Source organism: Leiobunum rupestre, chromosome 5 (assembly GCF_980474605.1).
Source record: "Leiobunum rupestre chromosome 5, qqLeiRupe1.1.hap1, whole genome shotgun sequence".
NCBI classification, from domain to species: domain Eukaryota; kingdom Metazoa; phylum Arthropoda; class Arachnida; order Opiliones; family Sclerosomatidae; genus Leiobunum; species Leiobunum rupestre.
In genome coordinates, this window is record NC_143388.1 from 10,690,894 (window position 1) to 10,710,073 (window position 19,180).

At 37.4% G+C, this 19,180-nt stretch overlaps 2 protein-coding genes across 2 annotated transcripts; one reads left to right on the top strand and one right to left on the bottom strand.

Moving 5' to 3' along the window:
• The first annotated feature begins 306 nt into the window (after positions 1-306).
• eEFSec (eukaryotic translation elongation factor, selenocysteine-specific) lies at positions 307-10,909 on the top strand. Its single transcript, XM_090174363.1, has 6 exons — positions 307-699; positions 781-1,037; positions 1,655-1,837; positions 1,906-1,993; positions 7,570-8,244; positions 10,638-10,909. Exons 1-6 carry the CDS (start codon positions 417-419, stop codon positions 10,793-10,795), a joined length of 1,644 nt encoding a protein of 547 aa, XP_090030489.1. The 5' UTR covers positions 307-416; the 3' UTR covers positions 10,796-10,909.
• Positions 10,910-10,952: 43 nt separating this feature from the next.
• Positions 10,953-19,092, bottom strand: LOC149943523 (lewis-type alpha-(1,3)-fucosyltransferase-like). Its single transcript, XM_090174959.1, has 6 exons — positions 18,508-19,092; positions 17,544-17,858; positions 16,703-16,951; positions 15,043-15,219; positions 12,447-12,888; positions 10,953-11,341 (listed from the first exon to the last, which is right to left on the bottom strand). The coding sequence occupies exons 2-6, from the start codon at positions 17,713-17,715 to the stop codon at positions 11,059-11,061; spliced, it is 1,323 nt and encodes a 440-aa protein (XP_090031085.1). The 5' UTR covers positions 17,716-17,858; positions 18,508-19,092; the 3' UTR covers positions 10,953-11,058.
• Between the last annotated feature and the right edge of the window lie 88 nt (positions 19,093-19,180).

Here is a 19,180-nt window from a genome sequence, read left to right on the forward strand (position 1 = left end):
ACCATATTTTTATTTTATCTCAAATCGTTGTTTTTAGATTCTCGAAACATTTTGGATTGTTTTTTTTACTATCATCAACAATCTTTAAAATAAACGATTATTTCCTTTTACTCAAGTGGAAGAAAATTTATTAAATAGTCATTTGACGTTCAAAATTTAATTTGAATTCTATTTAAATAACCCGCCGTTTTGTTGAAACTCACAAGTCATAAGCAAACATTTGAATGAAATTGCCCGCCGTTTATAATTCAAGGCAATATCGTCACTACTGCCATCTATGAATTTCTCTTAAGACCACGTAAATTCGTCTGCTAGAGAGTCTGCTTAAATTTAAAACGTAAGTCGTTGAATTTGGTCTCAGCAAATGTTTTAAAAGTTGGTATACGCTTGTTAATTATCGAATAAATTCTTGTATAATGTCAAACAAAACTTTGAATTTTAATGTTGGTGTCTTAGGCCATGTTGATAGTGGTAAAACGTCTTTAGCCAAAGCATTAAGTACGACGGCTAGTACGGCCTGTTTCGACAAAAATCCACAAAGCAAAGAACGGGGAATCACAATTGATTTAGGTTTTTCATCCTTTTGTTTGGACTTTCCTAAAGAACTTAATGAGAAGACTGATCTAAAATTTGAAACGCTACAATTCACTCTAGTTGATTGTCCTGGACACGCTTCACTAATTAGAACAATTATTGGAGGTTTGTGTATTATTTACTTTTGTGTTTAGTTAGAATATTACTCTAGTACTGTAGTAGTATAGAATTTTTTTTCTTTTACAGGAGCTCAAATTATTGATCTCATGATGCTAGTTGTGGACATAACAAAAGGGATGCAAACGCAAACCGCAGAGTGCCTTGTAGTTGGAGAAATCACTTGTGATAGGATGGTTGTTGTTCTAAATAAAACTGACTTGATTCCAGAAAACAAACGCCAGATTACCATAGAGAAAATGAGCAAGAAAATCCTCAAAACATTGGAAAAAACTAAATTTGTAAATTCACCAGTAATTTCTGTTGCAGCTAAACCTGGAGGAATGGTGAGGATGCACTAATTTTAGGTTTTAACAATTCAAGAAAAAAGTTATAAAGTTACAACAACTTCGCAACGATAGCAGTTTTGTCTCTTAGACTTTTTGACTTAATAAAATAATAGTAAACCTTTTTTGCTCAAAATACTTGAGCTATATAACATAAGCCATTCAGCATTCATCTTTCAGTTTACGTACAGCAACGTAGCGATCAAAGCCAAAAGCTCATAAACGGAGTTATTTTGGTCTGCTAAGCAGGAGTTTTGTATTTTATAATCTTTTCAATTTGGTGTTATCCACTACATTTCTTTATGTAATCTGGAAAGGCTGATTCCAAAGCTTTATTTTAGAATCACTAGTTTATATTCTACGGTTTCTACCTCATTCACGTAGAGACACAAAAACTAGGTAAGGGGCAATTAGCCTTTTCAGTTAGAAAATCGCCCACTAAGCAGACTAAAATCCAGTAATTTATGAACTATTGCGTTGATCGCAACGTGGGACTGTGTAAACTGTAAAGGCCAATTCCGTCAATTCTTTTCCAAGCAAAATTCGTACTTTGGAGCTGGTGATGGGCTTGCACGCCAATTACATCAGATTTATGGTATTTTTATTATTTTTATCAGGAAGGTGCCTCAGAACCAGAGGGAGTACTGAATTTAATTAATGAACTTTGCAAAAATGCCTATATACCATTGAGAAGCACTGAAGGTCCATTTGTGTTTTCGGTCGACCATTGTTTTTCCATTAAAGGTCAAGGCACTGTTATGACAGGGACAGTTATACAAGGAAGTGTGACTGTTAATACTGTATGTACCTTTATTTTTCCTGTTACATTTTTCCTCATGCAAAATAATATTTTTTTTTTCATTTATAGACAATAGAAATTCCTTCATTGAAGGTTTCAAAGAAAATAAAAAGTATGCAAATGTTCCGGAAACCCGTTGACAGTGCTAAACAAGCAAGTGCTTCTTAATTTCTACCTTATTAGTAGCACCACATTTAGCTATTCACAATAAAACCTTGGAGTAGAGAAGTTGACTGGAGAGGAAATGACTATATCTGTAGCATTGAGTCTCTTCCCCATCAATTCTGCCTAAGCCCTCCCGGCATGCACTGCGTTTTTGGTAGGGGCCAACGTTTTACCTGAGCTCTAGCAATGAAAAAGATAGTTTTTTCCAAGGCTTCCTTTAAATATTCTTAGCAATGGGAACCATTGTGTTGGATGATTTCCTTTTTGTTACAGATTTTATCTCAACATTGTCACCTTCTATTAATAATTTTAATTTATTAAAGAGAAAAATAACTTGTTGGGCCTTGGTTTTTAGATACAACATTATATAATATAACAAGATTTACCTTAATTTTGAAAATTTACTAAAAACTAAGGCTGGGCGAATAACCGAATTAACCGAATAATTCGATCGAATATCGAGACGAATAACCGTCTCGATATTCGCTGCACGCCTTTTTTGGTATTTGATCGAATATCGAATAGCATTTGTATTATTCGGTAATTATTATTCGTTAAATATTCGGAAAGATATTCGGAAGATATTCGGCGAATATTCGGGAAGATATTCGGAAAATATTCGGCGAATATTCGGGAAGATATTCGGCGAAAACAAATTACCCTAAAAAGTTAAAATCTGATTTTCTTATTTAATACCGATATATACTTCAATATTGTAGTACCAAAGATTTGTACTCTAGTGATATTTTAAAATATAATAATAATATATATTTTTATTTTGGGATGCTCAATGGTACTTTAAACTGATACAATTCTACCATTTAGATATATATATATATATTTTTTAATATTTAGACTATTAGATCTGTTATTCGATAAATATTTGGGTCAATATTCGGTATAGTATTCGGCGAATATTCGGTATAGTATTCGTCGAATATTCTGTATAGTATTCGACGAATATTCGGGCCTATTATTCGATAAGGTAATATTTGTACTAAGCCTAACTATTCGGTATTTGTATCAAAAACTACTATTCGTCTCGGTATTCGATTAGAAATTTATTTGGTATTCGATATTCGTCTCGATAGGCTAAAAATGCTATTCGCCCAACCTTACTAAAAACAATCCATTTTATAAAATAAAACAAATGGTAATCAAATAAAAATTTCGTTCATTCTAAACTACTCCAACTTAGACCAAAGAACTTTTAAAATTTTGTTTCAATAAAAACTCGATTGAGGGTGATGCTTAAGGCACCCCCACCGCGGAGCAAAGGATTCTGGGTAACGTTGAGCCTGACAGACTTCCCACCCTCTTTTCCCCTCCATTCAACTTCTCCACTCCAAGCTGAAAGGGGCTTGGAAATTTTTTGGTCCTATTTAATCGAGGGGTCCTGGGTCGGTCACTTCCAGAATACTTCGAGGAATCTCGTACGAGCCTTGATTCCGAATCTTAAGAATCTAATCTGGAATCTTGAGAATCTAACAATCAGTGCCGTAACAAGGCAGGTGCGACAGGTGCGGCCGCACAGGGCCCACGACCCATATGGGGGCCCATAAATTGACTTCCTGTGATTTCTATATAATGGGGCCCAAAATAAAGTCCTTGCACAGGGCCCATGAAAGGCTAGTTACGGCACTGCTAACAATATATACGAATCTTCGTATATATTGAGCTCAACAGTCAGCGGTTTTTTACTGAAAGTTTTTTTTTTACTTCCGGTCTTGACGTCACGTTGCCCGTCCGTTGAGCAACGAAGTCCTCGGCTGTAAGAGCTGGTTCCGTTGCTCAACGGTCACATGACGTCGCAGCCAGGCTTGGAAATAAGCTGTGGTCACTGGGTAAAAGACCAGTTTATTAATTGCTCGGACCAGTTTTTTTATTCAAAAGCTAGGGTTTCACTGGTCCAGTGTCCAGTTTATTAATTCAAAATTATCTATCGTATTATTAACCAACTGGTCTACGTGACCACTTAAATAATTCAAGAGTTGGGATTCACTGGCCAAATAGACCAGTTTAGAAATAAACCTTGGTCGCAGCAAAGATAATATAACTACGTACCCTAGATTGGAAATCAAGCTCCTTGAACGTAACGCAGGCTCTTACTGAGTTCCCGGCGGAAGTCGGAAAAAATGGCCTCCATGGAGCTGGCAGGGCTACCGACATATAGTTAAAACGTAAAGTTTTAGTGAAAATTACGCCGTTGTTTTTGACTCGCGGTTTTCAAGATACCAGATATTTTTGCGTTATATGGTTTTAAAACCATAATGGATCATGCCTGTAGCTCTAAAAATGTTTCTAAACGAAAGAAAACTAAAGGTGAGTAATATAATCTTGGGTTATCTCTTGAAATTCCTTATTTCCCACCCTGCTATGGAGCCCGATTTTTCCGACTTCCGCCGGGAACTCAGTAAAAGCCTCAACAGAAAACGCGCTATCGAGAAACGCCGTGATTTCCAATCTAGGGTACGTAGTTATTAGGGTGGTTCAAAAAATGCAAATATCGAAATGTTTTGGTGCACATGGATTTTCCTGTTCATTTTGATGAGAACATGACCCACGAAAAATTTTAAGTAAATTCATTAATATTTAGGACTGCCTCAGCGAGGTAAAGTTTTACCACTATGAACTAACCCATTTATAAGCAAAAATCAGTTTTGTCACTCATTTACTTTACTTGAACGAAAAATTTAATATTTATTACTTATTTAAGTTTTTACAAGGTTTATAAACCATGTCATAACTGCTGAAAATCACAAGTTAGGACCTGGTTTTGAGGGGATTTCTGCCAATTATTTTATTGTGTACCGGTACTTATTACTATAATAAACCCTGTGTAAACTTAAGTAAGTAATAAATAGTAAATATTTCGTTCAGTTAAAGTATTTGAGTGACATAATTATTTTTTGCTTATAAATGGGTTTGTTTATAATGGTAAAACTTTAGCTCGTTGAGGCAGTCCTAAATATTAATGAATTTACGTAAAATTTTTCCTGGGTCATTTTCCGACCAAAATGAACAAGAAAATCAATGTGCACCAAAACATTTCGATATTTGCATTTTTTTTGAAACACCCTAGTAGTTATATATTATCTTTGGTCGCAGCATGGAGTAAGACTAGCTGCAGACGCCGCAACAGACGATATTATAAAATTAACAACAAGCATAAAACGCGTTCATCAAGATCCTACGTCACGTTTAGCAACGGTCTTTACGAAAATAACTTCAGACATTTCGTTGAGGGTTACTGAACGCAGCGAAAAGGAACGTTCATTTGCTGTAAAAAAAAGCCGTCGATGCGCATCGGAAAATAAAAAAAGGTACTGTACGCCTTTTTGTATTTCCGGTTTGGTCGTCACGATGTTGTTGTTGTTTTTCCAAAGCACGTGGAGAATATGTCTTCCACAATGGAAATTAATCATGTTAATTTTGTTTCCGTGACTTTAACTCGCGAAAATTGATGCTAAATTTTGGAAGATAACCAGAAATTGATTAATTTAAAATTTTTATAAAATTGAATTTACTGACAGCCGCGTATAGATGTCACTACTATTCGAAATGCCCATCGATGAGTGGTTTTCTTTTCGCCTGTTCACGAACTAAAAGTGTACTCTTTTTACCCTAAAACGTTTTATTCGTCTGTTCCGGAGGATGAGAATTACTCCGCCACATAAACTATTTGCTTGTTCCGAAGTAATAGGGCTACTCTTTTTACTCCTTCCGAAATCCGGGAACAAGCGAAAAGAAACCATCTATTAATGTAAAAGTTTTAGTACCGTCTGTCGCCTTTAGATGACGCTACCTTTCGTAAAATCCATCGATGGCATCATTTAAAAAATAGCGTACAGTAACATCGGTTTGTAACATTTTACAGCAACTGAACGTACCCAAAGTTAGGCGTGGTCTTATCTTTAATTGGTTACCAGGGTAACTACGCATCTAATGTTTTCGGAGTTCCGGCCGGAAGGGGGTAAACGCTGTTTACTTCGCCCGAGGCAGTTATTTCGAATCTAGGGTACGAGGTTTATGTTATCTTTGGCCGTAATGAGAAATGGGATAAAGTACGAGAAACTACGGAAATAAAATGGAATACTTAGATCAAAAGTCACTTCTCATAGGATAATTTACAATGACTAATAAAATGGATTACAAATCTTGAAGTCTTATTTTATTTGCAATATTGATTCAAACATAAAAATAAATAATCTAATAAAACAATTGGTGTTAAATGAAAAAGTGCAATTTGTACAGCCAAGTCTTAACGTTTCAAAGCCATTACCGATACGAGGCAGACAAAATGGTAGGCTTAGACCAGGCTTGGAAATAAGGTTTATTTCTAAACTGGTCTATTTGGCCAGTGACTCCGAACTCTTGAATTATGTAAGTGGTCACGTAGACCAGTTGGTTAATAATACGGTAGATAATTTTGAATTAATAAACTGGACACTGGACCAGTTAACCCCTAGCTTTTGAATAAAAAAACTGGTCTGCGCAATTAATAAACTGGTCTTTGACCCAGTGACCACCGCTTATTTCCAAGCCTGGGCTTAGACAGCCCGTATGGCTTCATTTAAACCGAAAAGTTAAGCTCTGTAGTTATCATGGTAACCAAAATAGTGCCCTACAGCTACAATACTGATGGGTATTCGGGTCGTTACGAAAGCTCTGAATTTGAATCTAGGGTACGAGGTCTATATTATCTTTCATTTAAATTGATTTGTAGTTGCAATCGAGTTAGATATTATTATTTACATCGATTTATAAATATTTATCATAAGTTACAAACCGACAGGGTTCACGCGACGTAAAATTTCTTTTGGTTTTTAAACTTTATGAATTCCTGCTGCTAGTTGATGCGTGGGCCAATAAAAGATATTCATTGGCTTTTTTGGCCCATGGTTGATGAAGCCGGGTTCGTACACGACCTGGAAAAGTCAGGGAATTTGAAAATGTTTCCAAAAGGCCTGGGAAAGGTCAGGGAATTTTAAAAGGTTTCCAAAAGGTCAGGTAATTTGAAAATGTTTCCAAAAGGTCAGTGAAAAGTCAAGGAATTGGAAAATGATTCCAAAATGTCAGGGAAAAGTCAAGAAATTTGAAAATGGTCGCAAAAAGTAAGGGAATTTTAAAATGACCCCAAAAAAGTCAGGCAAATACATTTTTGAAAGAAAATATTTTTCAAGATTTTTACCTAAAACCATTCAAATATTGTGGAACTGTCCTGTACATTTAAAACGTTAAAGAAATAAATAAAAACCACTATTGCACAGTAAAAACTTAGTTTATTAAAAACGCTACGGCCGTTTCGGCGCACTTTGTATTCGCGCGCCGAAAGTTTTTACTGTGCAATAGTGGTTTTTATTTATTTCTTAAAAGTCAAACCATTCATTTATTCTACAAAAATGGTCAGGGAAAATTTGTCAATTTGGTCAGGAAAATCTGGAAACGTCAGGGATTTAATCCTGGAAATTTTGTAGGAACCCTGTAAAGAATAGCGTTCATAATGAGGAGAAATGTACACGAACGTATAACACCATGGATTTTTGTAAACATTTTGTTTTCAGGGAGATCGACTGGGCATTTGCGTGACGCAATTTGACCCGAAGCTTTTGGAAAGGGGTATAGTCTGCACTCCTGGCTATATTGTACCGGCCTTCGCCGTTATAACAACGATAGAAAAAATTAATTATTACAAAGGTAGTTACGCAACCAAGTCGAAATTCCACATTAGTATGTTTCACGACACGACGCTGGCCAGATGTTCGTTCTTCTGCTCCGAGAATTCCTCCAACCAGTCAACGACTACTAGCTTCGATTTTGATCGAGAATACAAATACAAAGACGAATTCGACGCTAGTACGAACGAGACCTTCTTCGCTCTTCTCGAATTTGAGCATCCGGTGTCTACGAACGAAAACTGCATCGTGATCGGGTCCCGTTTGGATACGGACATTCACTCCAACGTGTGCCGACTGGCCTTCCACGGACGGGTGCTGCGAGTCTTGACCGAGAAGGACTACGCCGAAACTGATCTACCTAAACTTAAAGTGTTCAAAGTTAAAAGCCGCGAAGGCCTGGTCGAAAGGATGGTCAACGAGCGAGAAGTTATTGCCAAAAATTTCTTTAAAAAAGAAACGAACATTCAGTATTTTGTTGGACTTAAAGTTCTTCTGTCAACTGGTGAACCTGGTGTTATTGATGGAGGATTTGGACAGAGTGGAAAAGTCAAAATTAGGATTCCAGGTAGATGGCTTATCAATAGCTCTTTATATAAAATACCAGAGGTCACGTGATTACGTTAGATTCATCTTGCAGTTAAAGTTAGAAAAGCGCGAGCATATTTTTGTTTTTGTTGAGCTCGCGCGAAAACGCACGAGATGACACCCTCTACACGGAAATATTAGGAAGCGCGCGCGCTAATTATTAACACTTTTTATACATGTATGCGTATATATTATTTTATATGCAATACTCGTCGATTATCGAGTATCGAAAATTTACATGTTCGGGCACTCGGATACTCAAATACTCGAATAAGCCGCCTTGCTGAATTCATCGGGTACTCGACTATTCGACGATTATTTTACTGTTTTGTGTTTCCTCCGCAATTATTTCAACGCAAGGCTCTGATATTACTATATTAGAAGAGGTTTGTAACTGAAAGAGAGGGAAGGGAGTGAAACAATGATTGAACGGTTTATCATATATCAAGTTTAATACAGTTATGAATTATCAAAGATAATTACCCGTACCCGAAAAAAAATCGATTGAGTACCCGAACGTTTTTGTTAACTACTCGACTACTCCAATAAATAATTTTTTGGCTTAATCGACTAATTGATTACCCGACTCAATACTCGACGAAAAATTTTTCAGATACTCGGTACCCGACTCCATCGCCTAAAACCACTACTCGCATAGCCCTAGTATCAATTCAAAGCAATTTTTTGTTGAAATGTTGTCGAGTTTGTACCTTGTACCTTGCAGCGTGCTATGAGTAGCTACTAGGATATTGGAACTTAGCCCTCAAAGTGGGGATCATTTTTACCTGGCGCGACCAGTATTTACGAGACAGAAGTACTCCCCTATTGGTTTTTAGTTATTTTTTCCGAATACAGATGTCGCCAGGCGAAATTGAACCCCATTTCGAAGCAACCACTCGTAAAACTAAACATCCTTTTTCTACTGACAGACTTGAAAATAGGGACAGTCCGGGAGTCATTGACTCTCAAATGAAATGCTGAGGCCCTCAAAATAAATCATTCATTCATAGAAAATTTTAAATTTTATGTTCTGTAATTCTTAAAATAAATGTTTCTCCCACACCAAATGACCCTCTCTTAAGTATGACTATTTGAAAGTCTGGCTCCTGCTGTATGCCTACAGTTTATCGCAACCGTTCTATTTTATAAGCATTATATTTTTCTTTGTTTTTTTGCAACCTCCTCTATGTTTTTCACATGGCAAAATAAACATTAAAATCACGTACGGTGTAACCGCCGTCGCCGCTTATCGAACATAACTTTTCAATCATTAGGGTAAAATGTTCAATCGATAGAAATTAAATGTCCTCTATAATATTAATTTCGGCAATCAGGTGCTCCAAAGTTGGTCAAATGCCCATTTAAATTATTTTTGCCTTGAAATCTACATACATTTCTGGATTTTATGGAAAATTATATTTTTGATAAGGCCTTGGAGCCTTTTAACTACGTTTATAGTTACATCATAATTTATTTAAAAAAAGGTTATTAGCCAAATCGTAGAACACCACAGACTTCGTAAGCGCTATTGTGATATTTTAATGCCTAGAATTTGGGAAAGGAAAATGATACATCAATCGATAGGAACTATTAGGCCTTATAAAGTAGCTAAGCTCTTTGGAACTGCAAGGTAACGATGCCGGGGCAATATCCAGCCAAGGCTCATTAAAATATTTGAAACTTTTCTAAAGTAAAAATAACGCTTACTTAAGCAAATATTGATGAATTATGGAATCATATCATATAGCTAACTATTATAATTCGTTTCTGATAGTGGATATTTTAAAATTTAAGACTTAAAAGTTTTTTGTCTCGGATTTATCGGCATCAAACTATTTTCGAGTCTCCTGTTACAACCAAAAGTTATTAACCGATATGAGTTTAGTGTTTTTTTGCTTATGTTACATAGTATTTTTGCTGGCTTCAGTCGTTGGTTAATTACTGTTCATTGTTTATGCTGTTTGACCAATTACATCTAACTTTCTAACAGGGTTGGCTGATTTAAATCAAGTGATTTGTTTTTAAAAAAACGTTGATTTAAATAACACAATGTATTTCAATGTCCGAATTAGGTTCTTAAAAAATTTAAATTGAGTAAACTAAAATATTAAATAGTAATTAAATTTAATTACGATTTTATTTCATTCAAGATTAGCTAACTGATAAAAGTAAAATATCCGTTAATTATACAATGAAAAAGCCATAAATTGTATAAAAATAAAAAAAATCAGATTTAAATTTAAAAAAATTATTGATTTGATTTTTATTAAAAAGTCAAAAGAAAGGTGCAAACCCTGCTTTCTATATGCCAGATTGTTCGACTTTTAAACTAATTTAGTGTTGTTCAACCAAAGAAATCTTTGTCTTTTCCAGAAGGTTTATCGGCCACGACCTTATCGGTTTTGTCCAGTCGTAAGAAAGGCAAGGGCAAAGACGAAATACTCACCTCTAACGAAAACGACGCCATTCGCGTTACACTCGATTTTAAGAGATACGTCTACGATCCCAAGAAAAATATGGTTCAAAACTAGTCATTTTCGAAGGTTGTAATGCCTTCTTATCCACAATCTTTGATAAAACCTCATTTACACGCAGCTACGAGTTAAGTTTGTTTCAGAATTTTATAAATAAAGTTTATAACACTTCAAGGTAATAAAATATTTATTATTTTTTTCGGTAAAAGCGGTAGACAAAATGGAAGTAAATATATATATATATATATATAGAGATTTATAATAGATATAGGGTTTATCACGGTTTTACAATTTGGGTATAAAAGGCAAAAAACATTCATTTAACCCTGCATGAATTTATAAAGAGGTCCACCCAAGGTGTTGGTCAACTTTTTGCGGGCTTTTTTGAGAAAAATATTCCATCCTGATGGCCACGTCCAGCAGTCGCCCTCGTTGAACCACCAACTGGTGACGTCCTTGTGTTTCTTGCTCTTCCAAAGGGGATCTTCCGGTTTACTATCCATTAAGTGTAGGGTCGAGCATATTTCGCAGATCCAGGATCTGGATCTAGGGTTCGCTAAGTCCGCAAAGTCCACTACGTAGTCTTTTCTCCACTTAAAGAAGCTGAAATATTTAGACGGTGTTACTACATCTCTATAGGATAATTTTTTAATTTAATGAAAGGGAAAATAATTTGGAACGACTCCTTTAGTGGTTCGATTTTATTGCTTTTATTGATACCAGAGGGCGATAATTTAAGCTTGGCGGGAAGTTAAATTACAATTTACTACAAAAAACTACTTTTAACAATATTTTTATGATTTTATTTAAAACATTTAGTCATAAAACAAATCATCAATATTGATAATTTAAAATTTCTACGTTTCGAACGGCTGGCGCCATCTCGTTGATAAAAAAACATATCGGTCTATTACAAGGAGGGTGCTTTATGTTACTATGTCTACAAATGAATCTTGGACAGATACTACGGAATGAACGTTTTTTACGCATGTGCTTGGTATTTGGCTGGAAAGGTTTGGTGATTTCCTCGGTAGGAGTAATGCGGTTTTTGCTTAGGATTCGGGCCCATTCGTTTATTTGTCCAAGATTCAATCATTTTGTCGTTTAATTAGAAACCGCTTTGTCATAAGGTAGGAAAATGTTTTTTTTTAAGTAGCAATTTCTGATCAAAATTGGAAAGTTTTATAGAAAATCATGAAAAATGTTTCAATATACTTGGAATGCTTATCGCGGCAGATTTTCGTCTCGATGTGGCTGACGGTTTTTTGACGTCACTTTGTTAACTTAACAAACAACAAAGTGAGAGCTAGGAGCAACAAATACAGCACCCCACACAAGGAGAACGCAACCCGTCAAAAGTCGTGGATTTTCTTGTGTACAATTATCATTGGCTAGACGCTTTAGCGCCTGCTGCCGTCAGAAGGGGAAAATATGGAAACTGTCTCCCCCCGCCAGTAAAACGTTCAGCGTAAAGGCTCGTCCAATGAAATTTGTACACAACACTGCGTTAGCGTGATTAAAGGCTAGCTGCGTTCTCCTTACGTTTGCTACTACTAGGTGTGAGGGGAGCGCGCGCAAAGGGGATTTTTTTATCTCGTAGGCGGGGCCAAAGCCGTCAGAGTGATCTTACCATACGCGATACGCCAGGATAAGCATTCCAAGTAGAGGTATGGATTCCCGCGATATCTTATTATTTCCGGCAACTCGCCTTTCATACTGAGTGAAGTTATCGCCGACTTCTTTGAGGTACTCGGCCAGATCTTCGGGGGTTTCGAAGTCAAGGGCGTTGATATAGGAGCCTTCGGGCGCAATTTTCGAGTAATCAGCTCCTCCCATAACGACTGGGACCATCCCCAGTTTCAATGGTAGAAAGAACTTCTCCGTGACGTAGTCTTGGCACAATGAGTTCTCGAAAGATAAATAGAATTTGTATCGTTTGGCCAGTTTCTCGTAACAATCGAATCTTTGCGCTCTTCCTCTGGGACAAAGAAAGTTCATCGACGACTTGCTACAAGTGCCGATCAGGTCCACCGTCACGTTCTTGCGCATTCTACGGACAAACTTCTCCCTTTGACTCGACGTGTGACAATGACTGACAGCCCAAACCAGTAGTTCCTTATAGCTGAATTCCTCTTCGCTAATTTCTTTCCCTGTATGAAATGTAAATTATTCGAAAAAGTCACAGATCTGTTAGGTGTTGGTCCATTTGATCGAAAAATATGTGATCGAATTCAAAAGTATTTATAGTACCAGTTGGTATGTTTTTATTTTACCGAATGTCAATATGAAGTGCAGAAGGAATAATGATGGAATAATTCATTGCTTAAGTGCAGAAGGAATAATGATGGAATAATTCATTGCTTTAACTGTATTAAGCCACAAAGATGAAGAGATTTTTACTTTATACACTATATGATGGAATTTTTTATGACATCGACGATAACGGCCCGTTGTTTTTGATATATATAAATAGGGTCAGGTTAGGTTAGGTTAGGTTAGGTTAGGTTAGGTTGATGTAGGCGCGTATGCACCGTTGTATACGAGGGGTCTGACCACGTTCACGGCCCTTCTATTGCTAAAAATTAGGTACTCCCAAAAACTAGTAGTTTTACCCTACAGTAGCTTTCGATCAAATTTCGTTCGATCAAATGCAATTCGATCAAATGGGACCCGTTCGATCATTTGGGAATCGATCAAATAGACTCAAACCATCTGTTACACTGCCGTGCAAAGCGCAAAAGCATTAACGACCAAATTTTCGATTTACAGATTTTGGTTTTATTTCACCTTATTTTATACTTTAAATAATAATAAATAATAATAATAATCAGCTAAGCTAATACCCAAGGCACCACCTTAGGCCTAAGTCATCATGTGACTTTTGAAGCCCTTAATTCAATTTTGAACTAATTTTCGAATTTCAAATTTTTGTTCATAGAGAAATGACTTGTTGCAAAACGCATTATTTTAGGTTTTTGCATTATTCTCAAACCAAAAACGCATTAATGTGTTTATTTTCTTTAAAAGTCAAATCAAGGTCTACGCATTTTTTTCGCGTTTTAAGACATAAATAGTACAACATATACGTGGAAAAAAGCATTTTTTTAATGATATTTCAGAAATATCTTTTGGCCTGTAAATTGTTTAGTACCAGAATATAATTTGAGTTGAAAAATCCAAGTCTACTATATAATCTTGAAAGAAAGTTTGAATTTTGCGGGTTTTCTCCATATTTTGGTTTTGCCCGTTAATGCTTTTGTGCCTTGCACGGCAGTGTAGTACCGAGATGGTTTTTAAAGAGATATATCTCTCAAGTAAAATGTTTATTCTGGTTACCAAATTGCTAGTTTTACGGTACTAAGGGGGCTGTTACGACTGGTTGATGTGTCATCCGCCTTGTCATTTCCAGATTGGTATCGGTAAGTTAATAGTGGGAAGAAAATATCGCACTTGGTTTGAAACTAACGGTAACTTCTTCTAGGGTCAGTATTTATTTATTTATTTATTAATCAAGAAATCGGTCACTACGCTAGAATGAGCTTATGTGTGGCCGTACAGTGTATTATAATGAACTGAAATAGAACTAAATAAAAAGTTAGATAAATGCGGTATGGCGAGTTAAAGAAAGGTCGTAGAAGAATACAAAACATAGACTTGGCAAGTGGTAAAAGAGAGAACATCAACTGGTAGGGAATTCCATACGAGATAATTATCCCTGTAAGATATATGTTTTTACTAGTTTATGGAGAGGTCAGCGCACTTGCCTGCTGCTGAAACCCGTTCGTCAAAAGAGTACTCTGCTTCTTTTGGGGTGGGGGGGGGACAGAAAGTAAATCAATTGAAATATCACTGTTTCGTTGCTAGTGGTAATAGCACGTAAATTATGATAGACTGCATAAATATTAATGCTTTAATAAGTTACACAACTTTTGTTTAAATATTATGTAGAGTAATCAGCTAGGCTAATACCCTTGGCACCACCTTAGACCCAAGTCATCTAGCAACATTGCCTTAAAACAGGTGTCCGGGTTACAATGCGTAGGAGGGTGGTGGCAACCCTTCTACCCACGCGATCCAACAGCTCCCTACACTAATTATTGCCGTTTACCTATAGTTAACTTGTACATAGTTTTGGTATAGATGGTGCAAAACAGCACAGTCAGTTTTTCCCGACTTGAAACTAACGAACGAGTTGCGCATAATAGCAAGGGTGCGCTGACCTTTCCATAAAAATTATCTTAGTTACAAATGAAATTGCATCTGAAGCGGTTAATATTTAAAAGCATCTACATTTAATTACTTACATATTTGACTTTGTTCGTTTGGCTTTCTCGGTCTGATCCTGCCGTACGGTGCGTGAAAATCCGAGTCCAGTCTGTAGGACACTGTCCAGTCTATCGAAGGACCCAGAATGCTAGCGACGCTTTTACCAACCTGACGCGGGGATTCGTAGTTGATCAAGATCCATTTCTGTTGCGGTTCTGATTAAATAGTTTTATTATACATAAACATGTATATACAAATTTATATAATTTCCAGTTAGTTCATACTTCCGCGATACTCGCAATACGTTAAACACGAAAGCGAACGCGGGAGGGATTCATGGTTAAGGTAGCATGAACTTCCATATTGATGAGTTTACGTTATCTTACTTATTTTGCGTTGTCTGTGTAAGTCATGAATCAATGGCTAGGCTTAGGTTTTGGTTGTTAGGTTAGATCAGGGGTGCCAAAATGGGCGATCTTTAGTAAATTCAAAAGTAGATAGGCATAAACAGAAAGTCTCTAATTTGAAACTGATCCAGAGCCGTGTAATCCGAGTAACTATTTTATCCCCTTTCCGCGATGCCTACCCCCTTCGCGGCGTGATACTAGTTGGCGCATTGAACAATACGTGCGTAAACTGGTCCCAAAAACACGAACCAGAGAGCTTAAGCAAAATCCCGCCAGAGTAGCTAGTATAGTCTGATACTCCTTTCCCAAATTCCAACCCAAATATCCAACTTTGAGGAGTCTTCTGATTACATGGGAACCATTGACAACGGGGGGACAAGGTTCAAATTAGAGACTTTCTGTTTACGTCTATTTACTTTTGGTAAATGTTTATCTCGAAAATATACTAATCTTACGATAAAAATTATTAAAAAGAGGGCGATCTTCACCTTGAGAATGGTGAACTCGAAGATCAAAATGCCAATATTTAGAATTGGAAACTTTGGCACCTTTGGGTTAGGTTACGGTTAAAGTTTAGCTTGGGTTAACGTTAGGTTAGGTTAAGGTTGTGGTTAGCGTAGGGGTTGGTTAAATTAGGTTAATATACGCATATTAAGGTTGTTTGCTTGGAAAATGACTTTATAGGTTGCGATATTATTGGTGGCCAACGAAATTTGGGAACCGTTACTACGTTTAGTCACACGTGTTGCTCTAGCTTCAAGAGATACTTTGAAATCCGCGATCAACGGCTTTGTCTTCGATCGTTGGACGACGTGCTAGAGACGGTGCACGACAACGGAAGGATTATGGAAAGTAAAATCGATTCAGTTCATAACCCTTGGAAAAGGTGAAATGGACATCGCTGGTTACGACGCTTCATGTATGGTTGGAGTCTAACTTACACGGAGCTTTAATAATATATAATATTGGTTACGCTTACGCGGTGCACTCCTACTCGGAAAAGCAATTATTACAAATTTTAATTTAATCATAATAATAATAATAATAATATAATAATAATAATCACCTAAGCTAATACCCAAGGCACCACCATAGGCCTAATTCAACTATCGACTTGTAAGGCGAATTACCAGTGGCCGGGTTCAAAAGACCTTCAAGCCACGCGAGCCAACTGCTCCCTACGATTATTATTTCCTTTAAGCTCAGCAAGTTTATGGGGCCACAGTATATTTGTATATAGTGGTCGAATCTTAGAAGTATGAACCGTAATCGAGTCTAGGGTAAATGTTACCTTTCTTGGGGGGAAGACTGTTAATTTTGACGTCGCTCCAGTGGAAGAGGACCGCGTGAGCGTCGACGAAGTCGTTGGGGTCGGTGGTGACCTGGCAAACTTGTTCTTCTAGTAGCGGGCAGATACGCGTCGTTTCGTTTGACGTCAGCCAGCGCCAATCGTTAAAGAAAGGCGTCCACATCAGTATCACTTTCTGGGTCACCTGGTCAGAGATGTGGCTGTAGTCTGAGCTCGGATTTTCCATGTACACTGCGCGCCAAAAGAGGATCAATCTTTTTTATTCCAATCAATAACAATCCACCAGCACGCGCTTTCAACGATAATCTTCAACACGCATTCCTGAGGTATTTTCGATCGATCGTCGCGGTTTCGCCCCTCCCCCCTCTTTTCGTACCTTCTTCCGTGTTGCACCTACGTTGATCAATACGTTATATCAAATGTTTCGTATTCGATCGATATTTTGTTTTGGTCATTAACCAAAAATACCTTCTTGTACTCCTTCTTAACATTCGTAAGCGACAGCGAAAGAGTTGCTAATTTCCAAAGCACTATTACGTGTAATTTATTATCGTCTGTAGCCTCTCGAATATTTGAATTAAAGACTCGATCGATAAGGGTTTACAGTGCCTTTGACAGTTAGAAACGCAATGTTTTAGCTGTGGCGCCTTTTCTCCTAGTAGTGACTAAACCCGTTGCCTACTGTAGTTCCAACGCGCGTACGCCTGCCCTCTTTGATATCGGCTTATTTACCTGACTCCAGGCGCCAGTTTAAAGCGCGCGTGCCTGACTTACGCTGAATTTTACGCTCAATAAAGAGTAAATAAAAAAGAACCACTCTTACCTTTTCTGTGAATTGATCGATACGTTTGGAACTTGAGAATGTGTATGACGAAAAGTACTCCCACGGCTGTAGTGATGACCACGAAAAGATATCTTAGTCGGAGCACCGTCTGACCATTCTCCAGTCCTTGCTTTAAGTTTTTCACGGCAACGTTTTTAGCTCCGTTGACCATGTGATTTCTTTTGGGTTTGCTATTTTTGTATTAGAAGGCTTTATTTTCTTTAAATCTAACCGGTGTTCGGTCTCCTCGACCGGGACGCCGTCCTATTAACCCTTTCCGGATGCACCTTTGTTTTTCCGCTACGACTCTTCATTCTGTAATAATTTATATATTTTTTTGGTTTCCGTTGCACAGCCGCTCATAGTTTATTGTCCTTATATAGACAATCGAAAACTACGCTATGTAAAAGTGTTATTGTGCCCGGAACCATGGTTCGATTAACTTTAAACGAATAATATATGCAGGGGCCATATAGTGATTTGACTGAGCTACCAAACTGAGGACGCGGAAGTAAAAATCAGCGTTTAATAACACCGATATTTTGAGTGGAAATTAATCTAGTTAATTCGGACGTCATAAAAATTTTATATAAATTCGCGTTTTAACATCCGTTTTCGAATTCTAGTTGACAGTCTACTCTATTATTTCGTTTAAAAATTGCGAAAGTCGCGCCGAAAAATATTCTTTTTTGTCTGAAATAGTTCCGGTCACGCTGGATCGAAAATTGTTCCGAATTAAATCACGAAAATCACACCCATTTCCTCTTCCCAATGGATCGCGTGCGAGCCGAAATATTTTAATGGTGACAACCTTTGAACTTTAAAAGCGATGTACGGTTTGTCCGACGCGCTAGCTTTATACACTCGCTCTTGTTCGAAACGAAGCTAGAATACGAAGACTAAACCTTGACGAACGAAAAAAATGGTAACACGGAGACGAAGGAAAAGTAAAGAAAAATCTCACTATGATCGGGCCGAGAAAAAAGAGCGCTTCCTGACCAACGCCGAAATTTGGGAGCTCTACAGGTGCCCCTCTGTTTTTCTTCTCGGACGCGTCGATTTGGTTTGTGGGCTGTCTCCTCTTATCCTTTCTTTGTACGCGCGCGCTCTGGTCGGTGGCGTTTTCTAAGCTAACCTGGAGGCTGCTGCTTGAAGGAAAGTTCACTAGTTGAGCGCGGAGGGGATTGTGTTGTCATAGTAACTGGCCGGGAAACATAAAAGAGAGAGGGAGAGGCCGCCATTGAACGGGCTTTCGTCGCCGCTACCGCTCTGCTGGCCGTGTTAAAGTCTTTCGTGTTTTGTATTTGGCCCCTATGCGCCCACGAAAAGCGAAAGGATAAAAAGAAGACGAAAAATGGCCACAAACACGTACGGGTTTAGAGGCGTGGAAGGCCTTGGCTGTTCCTAGGAAACCGCGTCGAAATATCAAATCGCTATTATCCATTTGGAAAGAGGTACGGGTCTCTGTAAGAAGGGCAGTTGTCAAATACCAACTATAGTGGGCTGGTCGCTTTCCTAATTAATACTGAACTTATTTCGTTGGGATTGTTTTAGAATTCTAATCTTGGTTATTAGATTTATCCATGCTTTTTCCTACAGATAAAAAATTATATACATGACAACCGTGGCTTCAATTA